The sequence below is a fragment of the Struthio camelus genome, chromosome 2 (assembly GCF_040807025.1).
Source record: "Struthio camelus isolate bStrCam1 chromosome 2, bStrCam1.hap1, whole genome shotgun sequence".
Classification (NCBI taxonomy): Eukaryota; Metazoa; Chordata; class Aves; order Struthioniformes; family Struthionidae; genus Struthio; species Struthio camelus.
Genome location: NC_090943.1, coordinates 98,598,098 through 98,616,864, shown reverse-complemented (window position 1 = coordinate 98,616,864; position 18,767 = coordinate 98,598,098). Strand labels below are relative to the sequence as shown.

The 18,767-nt window shown below is 40.4% G+C and overlaps 1 protein-coding gene across 9 annotated transcripts in view; it reads right to left on the bottom strand.

Moving 5' to 3' along the window:
• Nucleotides 1-18,767, bottom strand: part of JARID2 (jumonji and AT-rich interaction domain containing 2) — a 237,628-nt gene that overhangs the window by 101,369 nt on the left and 117,492 nt on the right. For all 9 annotated transcript variants that reach the window (XM_068931739.1, XM_068931742.1, XM_068931738.1 and 6 more), the window contains one exon: nt 4,173-4,314. In XM_068931739.1, coding sequence (XP_068787840.1) covers nt 4,173-4,314 — 142 coding nt within the window. The remainder of the gene's footprint in view (nt 1-4,172; nt 4,315-18,767) is intronic.

Genomic DNA, 18,767 nt, shown 5'->3' with positions numbered 1-18,767 from the left:
CTCAAGATTAGCCCCTTCCACTCGCACCTCGTCACTAATAACACACAACCCAGACTAAATGGATCTTTGCACGAGCCAACAAATCTTCACAAGCTACCTCGATGTCATAAAAATGAAGACTTTAAGGATTTCTGACTTCCTGGAAATTGTTTTTCAAGTGACAGAATACAAACCAAGTTTACAAAATGACCTCAACCCCATCTTCATTTACATAGACAGTTCAGTTTTTCTAGCGTGACTGGCAAAACTGAGGTAGGCAAGTATAACATTATGCAATTTAGCACATGTGCATACAAGCAAGTATTCACGTTCTCTGTGTGAAAACTCAAAAAACCCCCTAAATATTGTGAAGTCTTGTGCTGGCTGCTATTGCCACGGCCAGTCCCCCAAAACCCCATTTATTCTGCAAGCGTGGTTTTTGACTTTCAGACTCATTTGGCAACTTCATACAGGCAAAGGCTTTATACACACCTCTTTTCCCCTTTACCACCACCAAGCTATAACACCTGTAAATCGTAGCAAAAGAAAATGGCAGAGCATACACTTTTAGTACTTTTCCATTATTTCTGTTGCAATCTAGAAACCTACACTTCGATAAAAATGGAGAGGGGACTTTCCCTGTTGCTCCACTGGCTGCAAACCTGGCTGTGTAGAAAGCATTCTCCAATGCCCAGGCAACAAAGGTGTTAATTACAAAAGTTTCTACACAGAATAGTTTGAGCCATTTAAAGCCTAGCAATGCTAGGCCACAGCATCCAAAAGCCTGCTCTATCAACGAAAGTTTCTAAGTGAGTTTCTGGAAAAATCGGCAGCAATATATTAAATCAGCGTACTTCCACCAAAACCACAGTCTCTCTCCTCCCATGGTGATGCTCACTTTATGGTGTATTTGCCTGTTCAATTACAATTTTTATGTTACTAGGAAAGGGGTTTAAACTGAAAAAAAGGAAAAAGGAAAAAACGGGGGAGAAAAAGGAAAATGAAAAAAACGGGGCGATTGGGAAATAAGGAAAATAGAGAGGAAAAAGAAGAAAAAGAGATAGATATACTTGAACCAGTGCTTGGTTAGGGGGTCTGTCGTTATGTTACACAGCTTGCGCGTGTACATAGGAAAATAAGGAATATTCAGAAACAACCCCTTCACTGTTTAATGGACAGGCTGGTAGGGATTAACCTTTCCCATAGATGGCTGTCCGCACTTACCTGTCCGTAACCAAATCCTGCGACAAGTAACTCACTGGAAACATCCACTGCCTAGTTTTTGCCAGAGGAAAATTCAATCCAGAGATTACTGGCATGGCAAGACCACAGCACAATACTAACTGCTAGTAAACAATCACCTTCCACTCAAAGTGCTAAGAGATTTGGCATTTGCTGTGCATCCATGCTCTTGCAAAGATTATCTCTGAAACTTAAAGAGTTTGGATCAAATATGCACACACGACATACATGCATGTATCCATCTAGCTATTCCAATTATAAAATGTGACCTACTCTAATTGGGGAGGAGAGAGAGTTCTGCTGGATCAGTTCCCTGAACTGGCCAAGCCGGAGGCCAGAAAACTGCCAGACAGGATTGATGGGAAGAGGAGGGAACAGGAAACTGGGAGGAGAAAGGAGGGGAACTGGTTTGCCTCCACAGTATCAGCCTGGAGTTACACTGGAGAACAGTAACATCAAACCACACCATTAAACTACAAAACAAACTAGGCCCCCTTACAACAGCCCCCCTTATTTATTATATTTACTTTCTTAACATTCTCTTTGTTTCTGTCATTGGTGTGAGATATAGGTGACCTACACCTCTGGAAGAAGATTGGCTCAAGTATCAAAACAAATGCTCCTCCCTTACAGAAAACCACAAAGAAACTAAAAAAATAATTCAGATATATATGCACAGTTCCAAAATCATGAGAAACCTGGTACTCAAAACTCATTATATGAAAGAGCACAAGGCCCGAATATATATGCTTCACTATATGCACCAATCCCCAAAATCACTTCACTGTGTATACCACCAGTCCTAATAGCATTTACAGAAGACGAACTCCACACATTCTAGCTTTCAGTAGGGAAAAAATGCATCAAGTACATGAAAAAACTAGAGTGTTTAAAGCATATTTTACTTAAACTGCTACAGTACAGCTTAAGGGAAAAAGCTCAAAAGAGGTCTGTGTGCAAAGAGGAAGCGAGGGGAGGAAGAAAGTAGATAAATGGCTGTGTGTAAATGGAAACAAAACAGGAACGCGGTCCTTCACAGCAACTGGACTGGCAAAAGTAATATTATTTCAATGAATTATACACATGAAGAAGTGAAATGGTGTCCTGTCTTCCACAAAAGCCAAAAATATCTTTCTCATCTCAGCTTCTTTTTTTTGTTTATTGTTTTGTTTTTAACCTGGAAAGTACCAAAGACATCGAGTTCCCTATTATTTTTCATTGAAGGTCTGGAAAATTGCTGTCAAGGTTTCACATTCAGTAAGTGAAACAGTCGTGGACCTGAACTATCCAATTGCTTCTCAACTATCTACACTCCACAGCAAAAAAATAACAAGTATTGCTTAAAAAAAAAAAATTCTCCCACAATACTCCAATCTCGGGACCTGTGATGTCACAAATCTCACTTGCTTCTGGAGCTGAACTGCGCAGGGCACTAGGCGCGCAGACAGCTTAAGGGACATGTTCTCACGGGTCCGTGTACCGACAGCTGCTTGTTTGGCTGTGCTGTGAACAAGATAAGAAAACTCACGCAGGTTAAAAATAAAGAACCCTGGCAAAAAGCCTAAATCCATCTTCCCCTCGTTATTATTTTTAACCCTAACCGGCTCCTTGAACCTATCCGCGGTGTGACCCTGCAAACAGTTGGGTTGGCCCAGCTGAGAAGCTCGGGCACTGGACACGGGGACACAGCAAGTACAGAAGGTGGCACAAATTCCTGCGGATCACCCTGCCAGCATCAATGGCAACACCATGAAAAGATGGTCTCTGTTTCTCTAGAACATTATAGCAGATCTCACCTATATTTCTCAGCAGAAACCATTTTCAAGCCTCCCTTATATCTCATGAAGCCAAAAATTAACACGCACACATAATTTTTCCCCCAACCAGCAGCAGAATGCAGTAAGCTCTTATAAAATTTCTATCGCTATGGAAAAAAACACACATTTTATTCTGATACACCAGCAGAGCTAAGTAGGCACATCCAGAGTTAGGCTTTGCGTTTGTGCCTGTGTGTAAAGGGGAGGTGAGGAGGGGTTGTCCCAGAAAGAACCACTCTCCTCACACCATCAGACTTCCCAAGGAAATCATAATGTTAGGTAGAACACAGGAATACTTCTTTTGTTTGAAAGAGACCTTTATTTTATGGTTCATTTTGGCTTGCAACTGGAATGAGGGGGGGTTTGGAGGAACAAGGTAGAGAGAGCATTTTCTGTTTCTCTCTTTTAAATGGCGCTTTTCAGAGAGCCGGTTTTGGTTCCTCCTTCATGCAGGAGACCTCCTAGACTCCGCTTGCATTTTCAACATATTTTCTGCAAGAGATCGGCTTGAATCCTGCACTTTTAATCCACATTTTGCACATTTAGGCCAAAATTGTAGCACGACAAGAGTTCAATAAGGACTTCATAACTGGCTTCTAGGAAACAGGAGTCAGCTTGCCACAGTGTTACCTCAAAGCGGTCCGCACAACCAATAACCCCCAACATTGGTTTACTGTACAGTTTGTCTTCTCAGGATTTTTTTTTGTAATGCAACGTGGTTTTATTCACAGAAAATTAAAAAGAACGACAGTAACACTAACTAATTCAGCAATGTTTTTCTTGAAATTACATGCAGTTACATGCATTACATTGACATGACCCTGAGAGGCCAACGCAGGTAAGGGGGTAAGGGTAGAGTACTAGGACATTTAATTTAGCAATAATCTACTGCAAAACAACTGCTCTTCTGTTTTTTCCAAAACAACAGCAAGCACAATCTATCTGTACCATCTGTACTGAAGGATGAAGCCAAAACTCGCTATATCCTTACTGTTACTAGAAGGACTCCTAGAAAGTCTTTTTATGGTAAGATAGTATATACAAATGTGCCCTACCGATTATATAACCACAACCTTTTAGCAGGAAAGGGACAAAGCTGAAAGGCTACTACATTAATCATAAAGTGCTACTGACCTTTTCCTTGAGGGGCCTTCTTCAAAATCTGAAGAGCTAACGTCGTTGCTCGTTGAGGACACTTGCGATGCATCGTCCTTCTCATTCTCCAGCTGTTCTGATCCCGGTCCTAATCCTTTAGATTGGCCATTAGTGAGAAGTCCTGTAAATACGACAAAGTAGTACACAATATTCAAAACCTGCATTACTAATCACAAGCGGATTAGAAAAAAATCACACTAGATATTAACAGTAGAGAGTTGACTTGCAAAGGAATTCTCTTTCAAAGAGAGATGCTGATAACATTGATTTTTCACCAAAGTACTCCAATAAGAAATTGACAGATTTGCATGTTCCTGATTTGGTTAACTGAATACCACCAATTCCAAATAAATGTACAACATGTGTTTGCAATCACATTCATAATCTTGTCACTTCCCTTACTCTAAAAGGTGCATAATCTTGTCCCCATTTTACAGAACTCCTATTGGCTGGCACAGATGAGAATCTTTTGCATACATGTGTACATCAGTATAAAAAGAAGTCGCATGCGGCCAGTATGTCTTCTTCCTGCTTGCTCTCCATTCTGCTTCTTCTAACTACTACAACTTATGGTCCTTTAAAAAAATCCTAAGTCCCAAAGGTGCGAACAGCAAATATCTGTTTCTCTTGACTCTAATTCTCCTGGTCAGACATCATTCAAACTCAGAAACTACAGACTGCAAGCAAAGGTACACAAGGCAGAAGGCAATATACCACAGCCACCTCCCCCTTTAGGCCTTCTTATCTCTCCTGGAGGAATGCTACAGCAAGTGGGGTCATATAGATGGAAGAAACCACTAGGCTCTACAGAAGCATAATGTTTTAACAAATCCTGCTTATTCTACTTGTGTGAATAAATATAGTATGATCTGACTCTTGTAAAACAGCAGCACACAGAGATAATGAAGCCATTTAGACTTGAGGAAGAATTAAAATAGTAACATATTCCTCAGCAGACTTTGATATGAGGGGGAAGAAAATAACCAAAAATGTCATCAGCTCAGCATTTACTTTGTGTTTTAAGAGCTGAACACCAGAAGGGTTGCAATTTTATCTAAGCGAATGCTAGCCCGTCTCTCCATCCAAATTACACCTTTTGCAAAGGTGTAATACATCTTTGTTTCACAGCTTTACTTCCTCAGAGAAGTGCTGGTGCAACTTCCTTTCCTAGGTCAGTTCAGTCTCCCTTTCCACAATTTCACCCTAGAAAGAAAGTGGAAAGAAAGGGGGCTGCCTGCTTCAAAGATAAGCCAGGCAGCAGGGGCGGGAAGAGTACTAAAACAACAATGCTTATGAACAATAGTTCAAAACTTATTACACGCACTGCATTAGCACTATTCCATTTCAGATTTATGTTATCAAGAAAATACTGTTTAGCCCTAGCAATGCAATTATCACAAAACCTAGCATTCAACCAAGCTAATCTTCAAAGAAACTTCTAAGTGTAAAAGTCCAAAAGAAAGTAACCTGCTCCGGCAGCCTGCTTGCTCTAAGTACTCAGGTCTCAGGAACAGACCAAGCGCTTCCTCCTCTTATGTCCATTGATTCTGCACTCACTTGGACATTATGACTTGGTGTGATATATCATCTGTTACTAGAATCTCAAATATTTCATGACTTCTGATTCCAACCTAATCATTCTAATTGGCCATCTTTAAACAGTGTAATTCAAACTTTACGTCACAGCACTGTTTACTTTTTCCATCAAAGTCTGTTCTTATTCATTTTGAACTACACCACATTTCTCTTGATTTGGAGTCAAAAGTAGTTAGATGACAGCTACAGCTGAACAGCTGCAGTTTTTGTATGTTACTTTTAAATGATACTTATAAAGCAGAAGCCTGGAGGTTTGGGGTTTTTTTTTTTTTTTGGTGGGGAAGATGCAGTAAACGGGTACTCCATTCTTTTAGAAGAAATACGAAGCCCACAAAGCCAAAGCTTAAACTGAGTTAAGCACTGATTTCTGTACTAAAATAGCTCTTCTAACCAGTCTGAGACTGATACACAGCACAGAAAGGTTAAATGAGCAAATTTACATTTTTACTTCCCCTTTGTTAAATTCCTTTTCATATTTCCTTTCTATTAAAGGGATCTTAAATTGTGACTTAAGAATACAAACTTCCGTATTAGTGCATGATACTACAGCAGAATTTGCGATGTAACATACATAGTGCTCTAATGTGGAGTAACAGCATTCTTCCACAACATTGCAGAGGAATTGAAGTAGACTTTTTAAAAAACGTTAAAGAGATTTTATTTCTATACTGAACACACCCTCAGTAGACAGGCTCAATGCCCAAGCTTATTCTTATCCACTATTCAACTTCTGCTTTGCATTTTGCCATGAAACTATTGCTGATAAAATTTACAATTTTAAAACTCTAGAGAAGTCTAAATCAAGCATATCATTTGAGGCCTGATACTCAGTAACTTAGCTCTTAGGACAGAATTTGACCAGGTTTTCCAAAAGCAATATTTGTTCTGGAGAGATGCCATACATAAAACCCAACAATCTAAAGTATATGAGTCAAGAAAATCACCTTTTGGGCTGTCAACTCACATGCACTTGGAAGGCAATTTCTATTCATCCTTTCACTCTGCCAAACCATCAGTGCACTTGGAAGGCAGGCATGACTTGTATCCCTTAAGGAAAAATACTGTTCCGTTTTATTATTCCTACAAAGCCTCTTCATATACTACAATACATCATAACAAAAATCATCCAAAAAATCCAGTAATACTGCAGATAACCAAAGTTAAGTACTGTAAAGAAAATACTTCCAACTGAAACCAATTAAAATCAGCACCCTAAAATGGAAGCATAAAACTGCAACTGAGAGATCCTGATAAATAATGGGAATGGGTGTCATGTTCTATGGCTTTTCGAGGCCAGTAATTGCAAAATCCACTCAGAAGTGAGGAAGGCACATACACCCACACAGTCTACAGGAGCAGCTTCCTTCTGAGCATCGGGGAAAAAACACATTTTGAAGTAGGCTGTTATGAAGTTTATTGTCACTCAAATCATGTTTATATCAGAGGCATCCAGCTTGCCCCCAGGTAGCTTTTTCCTTCAATCGCCATTCCTGCTCTCTCTGACTGAGCTCTCTGAGCCAAACCATGTTCCTCTCAGCAGTGCATAAATCAGGAACAATCAAGGGACTGGAGGCCCAGGGGCATCCCAGGACAGCCTGGGGACTGCACCACTCTGCCAAGTGACAACCACGCATCCCCATCACCATTACTGAATTGGCACGGAGCGGCTGAGTGGGATTTATAGGCCACGCTGTGGGTAGACAGGAGGAACAGAGCCCATCTACGTGAGCCTGGCTCTGCAAAATTAACCAAGTAACAGGAAGCAGCAGACTTTTTTATTTCTTAAAAAGAAAGTAATGCAACTGTGTATGTTTGTAAAGAGGGGAAAGCAACTGAGTAAGAAAATGCTCTTTGACGTAGCCTGAAGCGCTGAATCACTCTTGAATCCTGGCTACTGTGAAACCCCCAACAATAGTTAAGGAACCAGCAAACCATCTAAGAGGCAAATAAAATCAAAGGGACAAATATTTCCTCTACTGTTTTTCCACGGTTGTGTCCCTTAACCTCAGAGTTACCAGGCAAGCGTGCCCTTGCTCACGGCAAAGCCTGGGACCAGCTACATTCTGACTTGCCAGAAAGCTGGCACAGACTGCCTGCCCACTGCCCACTGGGTGCATCTCAGCCCCAGCTCTCACTGCCTGCATCGCTAGCAACAGGGCTTCTGACCACACAGGAGGCCTGAATAACTAGACAGCATAATTCAGGGTAGATAAAAATAGGCTATATTCCTGTAATATAAAAAAAAAAAGTTGCATAAATGCATATTAAAAATTAAATTAGATTTTTTACATTTTTTTAAAAACTAAACGCCATTAAAATCCAATCTGAGGGCACAGCAACCTGGATTAGAAGTCAGTGGAGTATTTGATATATTAAAATAACTTAAGTGAAATAACAATGATGCATATGTATAGTGTGCATATATATATAACGACACTACGCTATAATATATATACACTCTCTCTATATATATAGTATATGTATTATAGTATGTAACATAATATGTATATATGCATATAGTGAGGCATTTGCTGCTCGTTTTAAAGGAGCTGAAACACTAAACTGCTCAAAGTCTCTGAATAAACACTACTAGGTCACCTATTTAGCTGAGCCAGAAGTACATGAACTGAAATACTAAATGAGATCGGTGGTCCACTAATCCAACTATTTTGACTTCGACAGAACAAGTCTAGATACTTTAAGAGAAAGGCCAGTTACTAACTCCTAGTAATTAAAAACTTCAAACTGAACCACGGAGATCTTAACAGTCTTTCTAAAACGTATATTACCCACATAAATCTCAACTTCCACATGCAGTTTTGCTAAATTCTTCAGCATAACCTGTGATAGCAAACTCCAGTTTATTTACCTGCTGCTCAGAAAAACAAAAAAAAAAAAAAATCACCTGCCAGGTTCTAACTGCAGTGAGAAAACAGCAAATGTGTATTTTATGTCCACTACTGCTTTTGTTTTGAGACAGGGAAAGCAGAAGATCCCTTTCTGCCTTCTGCATACCAGCCACTATTTAGCAGACTTCTATCACCTCCTTTTTATTTGCCTTCAACACTCTGAATATTTCCAAATCTATTTGTGGCTACAGGTTTGTTTGTTTGGTGCACGGCCCTAGCTGCCCATATCACCTTTCTATGACCTGCAGCAACTGTTTTGAAATGACCTGAGCAGTACCATATAGGGTATTCCAGACAGCATATGAATTGTTTATACTGGTTTTATAACATTTGCATAGTGTGCTCCCCACTGTTCCTGTGGCACCTTGCTATCCTGTTTGCTTTTTGACTGTGGTTGCTAATTGAGCAGAGGCATTGCTGAGCTTTCTCCAGTGATGGCCTTGTCCCTTTCACAAGAATCAGCGTCAAAAACCTGCTAAATCAGCTTAAAGGAGCTTACATTAGGGAGCTTGCACTGACTTAACTGTATGGCTTTTCATAACAGTGTAGCAACTAGACATATTATTCCAGTGCAGGCTGGGCTTTAAATTTATACTGGTGCAGATCTGCTAACCTTACCATTTTTGGTGATCTACTTGCACTTTCGGCATCTATCTACAACTCTATTATTGAGCTATGATCTAAGACATCTCTGGACATCTGGAGAAACGGATGATAGGCATGTGCAGGGCAGGTCTTGGAAGCAGCAGACTCACTGAACACACGGTGTAAGATCGGACTACCTGGGAATGCAGTGTACAACAAACATAGGGCAAGCATAAACATATAGTATGAAAGTCAGTGGGGAAGAGGAGAGCAGAAAGCAACAATATAACACGGGAAGATGGAGAAAAATATAAAGGAGGGCTTTTGGTTAGTCAGTTGCGTTTTAAGAATATATGAGATATATTTGTATATTCTTCATCACTAAAATTACTGAACAATCAGGTAACCAAAGGGGAGCCTCTAACAAATCTTAATATCATGTGGTTAGCTGAACACAGTGGTGCAGTGAAGGGACTTTCCCAATGTTTCCAAAACAATGCTTCTCTATCACTTGTTCTAAAACCATTAAGACATCTGAATTTGAAAGTTTCCATATTCTCTTGCAACAAGATAACAACACCTATTTTAGTACTCCATTCACTGTGCTAAGGAAGCTTAGGAGGTTCAACCAGATTCAATTGCGTTTCCAGGCAGTTCCCACCTCAGAGGCAACCCACAAAGTCGGCACAATAGAGGCTCAGTCAACAACTAACAAGCACAAGCCACAGATATTAAAAGCATAAACTGGCCTAAGTCACTGAGTCAACAGGGAATTTCAACACAACTGTATTCATAATATTCTATATGGGATAAACACCAAATACCAAAGGCCTGAATAGGTAAAGTAAGAAAAGCCGTACTGCAGGCTTTTTGTTCTCTAAATCTCAACTATACCGTGAAACATATAAATCCACTCCCTCATGTTTCTTGACCACAAAAGCACACCCACTTCCCACTGCCAAGAGATATTAGACGGCTTTCTCGCCTGCCACCCCGCTTCTTGCATTCTTAGCTGATCACCGCAGGCTGAAAGGCTCCAGGCTGGTACAAGGGCTAGTTTCCAGGGCGATTGGCAAAATAAATAAACACAAGTTACAAGAAGTTAAAAAAAGTAGATTTACTCCAGGCAACATTCTCACCACAGTAGGATGACAGTGTTATTTATGAGAACATGGAATAACACATAATAGTAACAGATCTTGGATATATAGGCATGGATCTAAGTTTTGTTTACTTTTGGAGGTGTATAGGAAAGTTTTGTTTAAAAAAAAAAAAAAGAAGAAGAAGAGAAAAGAGAAAGAAAAAGAGAAGTGACTCAATTTTCTTCTTTTTCCACTATCCTTTTTAGGAAAACTGAATGTGTGATACGCAAAGGTAACTGTGAGGTCAGAAAGCTAAATCAGGGTCCGATAGGTGCAGGCCACCTGAACACAGAGAAACCCTTGGGCGTTATGGCACCATATAAGACAACCAAAATGAGTTCTACACATAAAATATGAAGAAACAAAGTTACAAAGTTACTTCAGCTCTTTAAATATTTACTCTTATCCTTAGTTTCAAGCAGCTTATGTTCTATAAGAAAATTAACAACATAAAACGGAGGACTCAACTAAACCTCGTTCTCCTTCAGCCTAAGAACTACCTAACTTATCCGTTTTTTTTGAGCTGTAACTTTATATACAAGTTTAGTCACAAAGTATCTTTAATGAATAGTCCTTGTCCATTTTCCGAAAGTATGACAAGCCACTACAACACAAATCGGACTAAATTTACACTGCTTTCTCCAAAAGCCTAAGTACCTTCTTCCAACAAAAAAGCAAAACAAAAAAGCCCTTACATGCCAGAGTACGTGCTGAAATACTACCAACAACCTGGTAGATGCATTAAATAAAAGCATTAATCATTTAATGCCAAGTTAAAACATACCAATATCTCTAAAACACCTGCAACAGTCTGCATTAATCAGCATACTGTACAGAGTTACTGTATTTAGCTCTTGTATAGCTATGCACAAAAGATAATTTAGTTTTATAGTGCAAATGCCATCTGTCACTTTGTCACAGCATGACAAGGTATCACATTACATATTAAACAGACAACACACTTCGAAAATAGGGCTTATTTTCATGCCACGGTTGTCTTAGAGACTAAAGAACTGGGTTTTCATGGTAGTGGCATATATATATATATATTTTTAATTTTCTCTGGGATAAGAAAGACCTATTTTCTATCCACTTTTTTAAGCACAAATGTCATGAAGAAAATATTATTTTGATCTCACTACAACAGTTTTCTGTCTCTAAACAAAAAAACACAGCATGAAACAAAGTCATTGTTTATGCCACACGATGCTCTATGCTGCCACCATAATAGCAATTAACGGTACCCAGGCTATTCAGATGACAAGCCACCGGACATTAGGTCGATTGTGGTCCATAACAGAGCATATGCATAAAGTAGTATTGTTATGCCAAAAACCGTTAGCAAATAGCTTGTACAGTCTTCATAAATGACTAGAACAGTGCTTTTATATGTAGATATACATCATTACTATGGAAGCCAAGCATGAATGACATTACAGCACAAGATGTTTTTGTCAGCCTGTCAAATGACGAGATCGCCAAAGAGAACTGATTAAATAATGTAGGTTGAAAGAAGCTCCTTACCCCTATTACATCCCCATCCAAAATTGCTGTTAGGCAACCAAACACATTTATGTGACTTTGTTTCATACATAAGAGCCTATTATCAGGTACCTGTTAGCCTCATTAATTGAAATTATATTGTTCTGTTGTTTCAACACAATTTTTTTTTTTTGTGCTAAACCGATAGAAGCAAGAAAATGCCAAAAATAAGCCTAATTTAATTCTGCTAGGAAATTAACCCAGGCCACATGGACATATTTCAAGTCTCAGTTTTGTTTATGAAATACCCATCTGGAAGAAATAAGAAAATATACCAACAACATAGCACATACAGAGGAACACCCTCACTTAAAGCTTACACTTTCACCATTTTAAGTTTCTATAAGAAGCTATTCAAAGTGCCACCTCTCTCTGATTAGAGGCATGTCTCATCTTTCAAGGACATACAAGGAAAAATCATACCAGCTGTTTCCCACAAGCAAGATGCACTAACACCTGAAGCAACTTACTCTTTATAGGACCCAAAGAAGTTTATTAGCCCTGGCTCCATGTTCATGTGGTCTGGACAAGGGAGGAAACAGGAGCACACAGCCATTGGAGCAGCAGGGCAGGTATTCAGGTATGTATGAAAAAGGTACCAGCACTAATGCCAACTCCAAAAAGTTGGTTCAGGGAAACAACAGATTTCTTCTAAAACCCTTTCGTACAGATCCAAAGAGTTAGCTGCAAGTCAGAGATAAAGAAAAACACTAGTAAGGATCTTGCATTTCTACTCTAGCATTTTTCCAAATTTTTAAACTTTGATGGAAAAAAAGAAACCCAAAAAAAAATCGTTACAGCAAGTCCCAAAAGCCTAGCGCAACCTAGGGCTGTTGTGAATGAAGCAGAGCGGGGGAGAAAAGCAAGCTCAGGGCAAACAGCCTACCAGCTGCTCCCTATCTGTTGTATCAGTAACATGGTGCTGTCGAGCTTCTACCAATTGCTAATGTAGCAGCATAACAAGAGGAGAGCCGCAGCTTTCCTAACAAGTAGGTACCAGGCTGTGTAAAGGTCCTACGTTTTGCCAAACAGAAACACAGTTAATTTTATAGTACTATAAGCCCTCACTGTTAGTGCAGGGGAAATGAACGCCATGTACTCTTCCTCCTGGTTGCCAAGGGACAGTGGTATGTGATGTATACAGCTTGCATCCACAAAGCCCTGCAGAACTACCTCTGTCCCCTAACCCTCTTCACTGTAATCAGAAAGCTTCAGAGGAACAACAGGACTCCAAATGCAAGAGCCTAGCTGTAGACCAGTGCTGTTCAGGTCGACTTCAGTGGATAAAGCCTAAAGCCGTTTGCAGCAGCACGGGCACACTGTGCCCAGGAAGGGAACCAGCTGAAGACACTGCCACTGCTACTTGGTGCCCTTGAGCAGCTCACCTCCCCTCTACGCACCTCAGCTCGCTCATCTGCAAAAGCGCGTGGAGATGTACAGACGATAAGCACTATACGAGACAAGGGGTTATTATTAAAATTCCTAAGTGGTGTGCGCCTCATGTTGATTTTGGCGTTGGACAGAATGGCTTTATTTCTCCCCAAGGAGAACACATGCCTTTTGATTTGCAGCTATGCCAAGGACATCTGTCCTACAGGACATCTCCTCTCTTGTTTGATAATAACATATGCAATCTGGAAGCAGAGTTAAATGCACATTTTATTTGAAATTACAGAGACAAGCAGGTCCACAAGTGCAATTTATCCCTTTTCAGTTGAAGGATACTAATGATCGGAAATTGTGCATAAATGGCATACAGAAGAGTCTGAATAAGTTCTCAGGTACTAACAACATTATCAGTGACATATGAATAAATTGTTCTTTGGTTTTTATGCCAAAACCATCATGTCTTGTTTATCCTGCCTTTTCTGGGGAATTTTATGGCTGAACGGAGAACTAGTGGGGTAATGTCTCAAGAGAGAAGAGAGTAAAAGAAACCCTCAGCATGACTGTGAAGGAAAGCACTTCATTTTAAAAGATTTTGTTTCTTCCATTTTTATTTTGTTGAAATCTATTTGACAGGTATTTGGGAAAAAGTTAGTGATTCCAATGCATTTTTGCCCGTCCTTCACAAGGATCCTCTAACATGAGGGACAGAGCACTTATTATTCTGCCCAATAACAATTAAATAAAACAAGCTATTCATTATTTCAGGTCTTTGTTACCTAAATGCAAGCACAAGTGAGGACAATTTCTCCCTCTTCTGAATCATGTTTACAGATCCATCTTAACAGTAATACACCATTAGCAGTCTCATGTTTCAGTCAATTGTTTTACACCCTCAACATCATAGAGATATGCTGTTAGACTCAGTGACATACCTTATATTGTTTCAGAGTTAAGCTTCTAGTAGAAACGGATGGACAAAGGAACATACCACAAGAAATACCCATACCTTGGCATCAAGGGACTAAACAGATCAGAAGAAAAAAACACTCACAAACATACTAGTAATTTATGTAACATACAGAAGAAAAGCCATGCCAAGAGCATATCATGTTTCTAGCCGACAGCTATTCTATACTAGAAAGTAAAAATTAGCAAGTGCATCTGCACAGAGCATAAATGAAGGAGGAGTAAAGAACAGGACGGAAAAGACACTGAAGCAAGGAAAAGCCCACTAACTGGAAGAAAATAAAACATAAGAACATGCAAATAAAGCAGTGAGGGAAATAATCACGCATACAATATTTCATAGGCATACTATGGTTCACTACTAGCAACTAATACTTGAGAGCCTTGAAAAGGAGAAATTTGCAGCTCAAATCCAAAGACTGAGAAAAGCTGGGCTGTATTTGTTACAATTTCTACGAAATCCTTACAGGCAGCATAATTTGAAAACAGCATAGCTGCACGAAACTGGAATCATCAGCAACCAGCACCTTGATTAACATTTGTTACACACTTTTCTTCTAATGAAGCACGGGTCCTACTCATCTGCAATGACAAGTCACACAAATAAGCTGGCTTATGATCTCAACAGAGAGAAGTCGCAGAAGGCCCGTTTCTTGAGCAAGAGGCACATTCAGCCAGTGTGTTGTTCTTCAGCACTTCAGCACTGGTGGCAAAGGCAGCTACCAGCATCAGCAGCAGCTACCTGCAAAGGGCGGGTAGCTGCACAGCCCTCCACAGTGGCCTTCTGCGGGAGGGAGGTCTGTCAAGCTACTTAGGCATCGGCCACTCTGGCCATACCCAGCAAGCGCCCGGACGTGGATGCCGTGCACGACAGAGAGCCTGCAGCACATCACATGAGCATGAGTAGAAATGATGGACAGTCAGAAGAGACAGTCTGAACTACTTCTTTCACAAAGTAAATCAAACTAAATTAAATGACCAAAGGAATAAGCATAGGACTTGGCTTCTATATACACTTCATAAGTAAGCAAAAGACTAGGCTCTGGGACAGAAAAAGAATTCTAGTAAAGGAATATACCTTAAGAAAAAGAGGGGAAAAGGGCAAGAGAATTGTCAGTGAGCGCTTAGGTTATTCTCTGTTTAATTGTCTGTAATTCTGCCTGTACGTGACAAAAGCCGTGAAAGGCAAATGCTGAATGACATACTTCTAATTGTACAGTCCCGTTTGATATTTTAATGCATGTCATTGAGGATTTGCCTTTCATGACTTTGGCCAAAAGCACGGGCAGCCCTCCAGACAGACAGAAGAAATATTTTTCCCAACGTGACACAAGCTACGAAGATCTTCTTTGCTGAAAGAACACACGAACCAGTAACGCCGCACTGACCCTCCCACGCAGCGAACAGAAGGAATACGGATTTAGCTCTCTGTTCGCTCTAGATGTTTTGAGCTTTCAGTCAAAGGAAAGGAGGGAAAAAGTCCTCCTGTCCTGGGAAAAAATAATTGAGCTAAATGCTGCATGTTCAACAAAAAGTCTCATATGACAGATATTTGAATTAAATCATTTTAATTATTTTCACTCCACATTTTCAATAACTTTCCAGTGAACATGCCCTCCCTAGCTCAGAGATCATCCATCAGCAACTCCAGGAGTTGAACTGGCAACCTCTTTTGCTGACAAGAAATGTTTTTTGTTGTGCCACCCCCTTCTACTAAATGTTTGAATTATGATCTCCGAGCTTAGAGCAATTAAATATCCACCGACTTTAAAAAACAGGCCACTTGCAGCTGGAAATGAATCCTCCTTCAGTAGGAGGCCAGGCAAGGCACAGGGGAGTGACGCCGTGCTCTGCCGAAGGAGGCCCGGACGGCACTGCGTGCGGGACAACTCGGAGGGAGGCTGCCTTCTACCACGCCTGAGATGTGCCGGCACTGCCTGCCACCAAATTTCCAATTCGCTGCCAGCCTGAACACGCACATATCCGTTCAGAGCCTTAACGTAGGCTTGACAATCGTGCCGGCATCAGGCCCTGTGACATTCCTCGAGAACGGGAGGGGAGAAGGGAAGAAAGTCTTCTGAGCATTTCTCATCCATTTTACTAAACCACTGATTTCCTGAAGCATAAACAGCCTTTTGTCTATAATTCTCAACCTCATCCAGTTTACTTGGCCCCTTACCACTAGTAGGCAAAGGCAATTCTCTTTGGTGCAAAACCAGCAGCCGCGCTTTGTCCGGGAGTGAACCCTTCCCCCCGACACTGCCCACCAAGTGTATGATTTATTTCCCCTCCTCCACAGAAAACAACTAAGAGCTGACTTAAGACGATAAAAAACTTCTAACATCTCCTGGCAAATACCCCCAAACTCAGCCTTTGAACTTTTGGGGGGTCTCTCCTCCCCATCACTGGTTTTACATGCAGCTCGCTAAATTCAGAATAAAGTTTTTGAAAAAATACTTGGCATGATATTAATATATACAACAACAACGTGGCCATAAGTTGATTTTTTCATACGGTAGGCAAATATATCTTTGAAAACAGGTTGTTAAAAAAAGAAAAACAACCACCTATTTTTCTGTGAAATCGACACTTGCAAAATTATTCATCCCCTTACCCAGAGGAAGCAGTTTCTTCTTCTTTTTGGGGGGTGGGAAGGGAGGCAAGCGAGTAATATTTTCTCACTTTCTTAAATTAAAGGTCAGAAGACTACATTTCATGCTTGGGATGAAGAGCTGTTCCGCTGTTTTGACTCAGCTCCCTGTAATGTATTTGCAGAGTTATTGTCAGGGGAGAGGAGGTTCGTGACACGTGACAGTGACAGTAAAACATTTAGACCAACCGCTGCAAACCGAAATCACAAGTGCAATATGAAAACCTAACGTGAATGAACAAATTGTTCTGCCAGACGCATACACAGGAGTGCTGACACTTCACCTCTATTTTAGCATTAAGCCTTTGCCTAAGGTGAGGATCGCGGGATTTCTCCGGCTCGATTCTGACAGCAGCGAGAGGGGTTTGCCGGATGCCATTTGAGCGCACAGCAGTCGCCTACCTGCTGGGCACGTGCAATTGAAAAAATACACCTGGAAATAAATTTACAGCTGGGAGGAACATGCTTAGGAGCAAGCAGCGCTCTCCCAGGCTGGCTCCAGCGCTGCAGTGCCATTTCGTAACAACACGATCGGTGATTTGAGAGGAGGTGAGGCGATAGAGCACAAGGAGCCTAAGCGCCTTGGTCAGCTAAGCACCGAGAATCTCATCACAGGAACGAAGCACAGGTCAAATCAAGAGCGACACAAGCTTAAAGGCAAAGATATCAGAAAATGTAAACTTCTGTCAACTGCCAGAGAGTACATAGAGCCTGTTCTGATTTTACTTGGGGGATAACTTATTCTTACAGAGATTAAAGCAATTCTCTAAAGCATCAGCATATGAAATGTCAGTGATGTTACAGCTTTTAAGGTAGCCCTCCTCATATGCCAGGCAATTTTCATCTCTATTTCTAGCTCTTGAGGCCAACAGCTTAACCTTACTTTCACCTCCCTTTTGTGAGATGTACAGATGAACCACAGGGGGAACAGATGAGAGCTGGGGTAGGGGGCCAGCCATTTGAAAATCTGATGCTGAAGAAAGGGCTTCTGAAATGTTAAGGAGACTTCCAGACACACAGCCTCTCAAAGGATTTAAAGAAATTCCACTGCCATGAAATATTCTGCTGGTATTTAAAAAAAAAAAAAAAAAAGCTTTTCTTGCTCAAGTTTTTGGGCATCAGAAGGGGAAGTGAAACAGCATTAGCTTCTTCCTGACTTAATAGAAGCCTTGGAATAATAGTCAGTGGACACTTACATGATGTATGTACAGTGATGTACATTTAAGAAATCCATCCTTCTGATTAAGCAAAGGAGATAAAGTACTACCTCATAATTTTTAAAGAGCAGTCATTTTTTCCCTAAAACTGGGAAACCACAAAGAGGGTAAGAGTTCTTTACATAGAATATTCCTCCCATCCATTCAATCAAAACTTGAGACCGGTTAGCATTTTTTTTTGTTTTAAATACAGCGACAGAGAAACCGGAGGCAGAGGGGTGCTTGCAATGGAACAGCATAGAAATTGCAGGATGAAAACAATAAATGAACCTTCAAAATACAGTTAAGAGGTTCTGTGTGTGCTAAAGTTCGCCATTATATTATCAGAATTGAAAAAATATGATTTAGGGCCAGAAGGAACATTACTGAAATTCAAAGAAAGACTCAATAACCCACTTTCAAGAAGACATGACAATACCGAAACAAAACACAGAAAAATAAAGACTGGAATCCCTCTACTTTCACAGTGCACTATACAAATCTAAATACCAGTATTAAACTGAAAAAGCCCAGGCAATGCAAGTCTTCTTGCAGTTTAAACATTCCCTACATTGCATTTCAAGACCTCTCTACCAAGC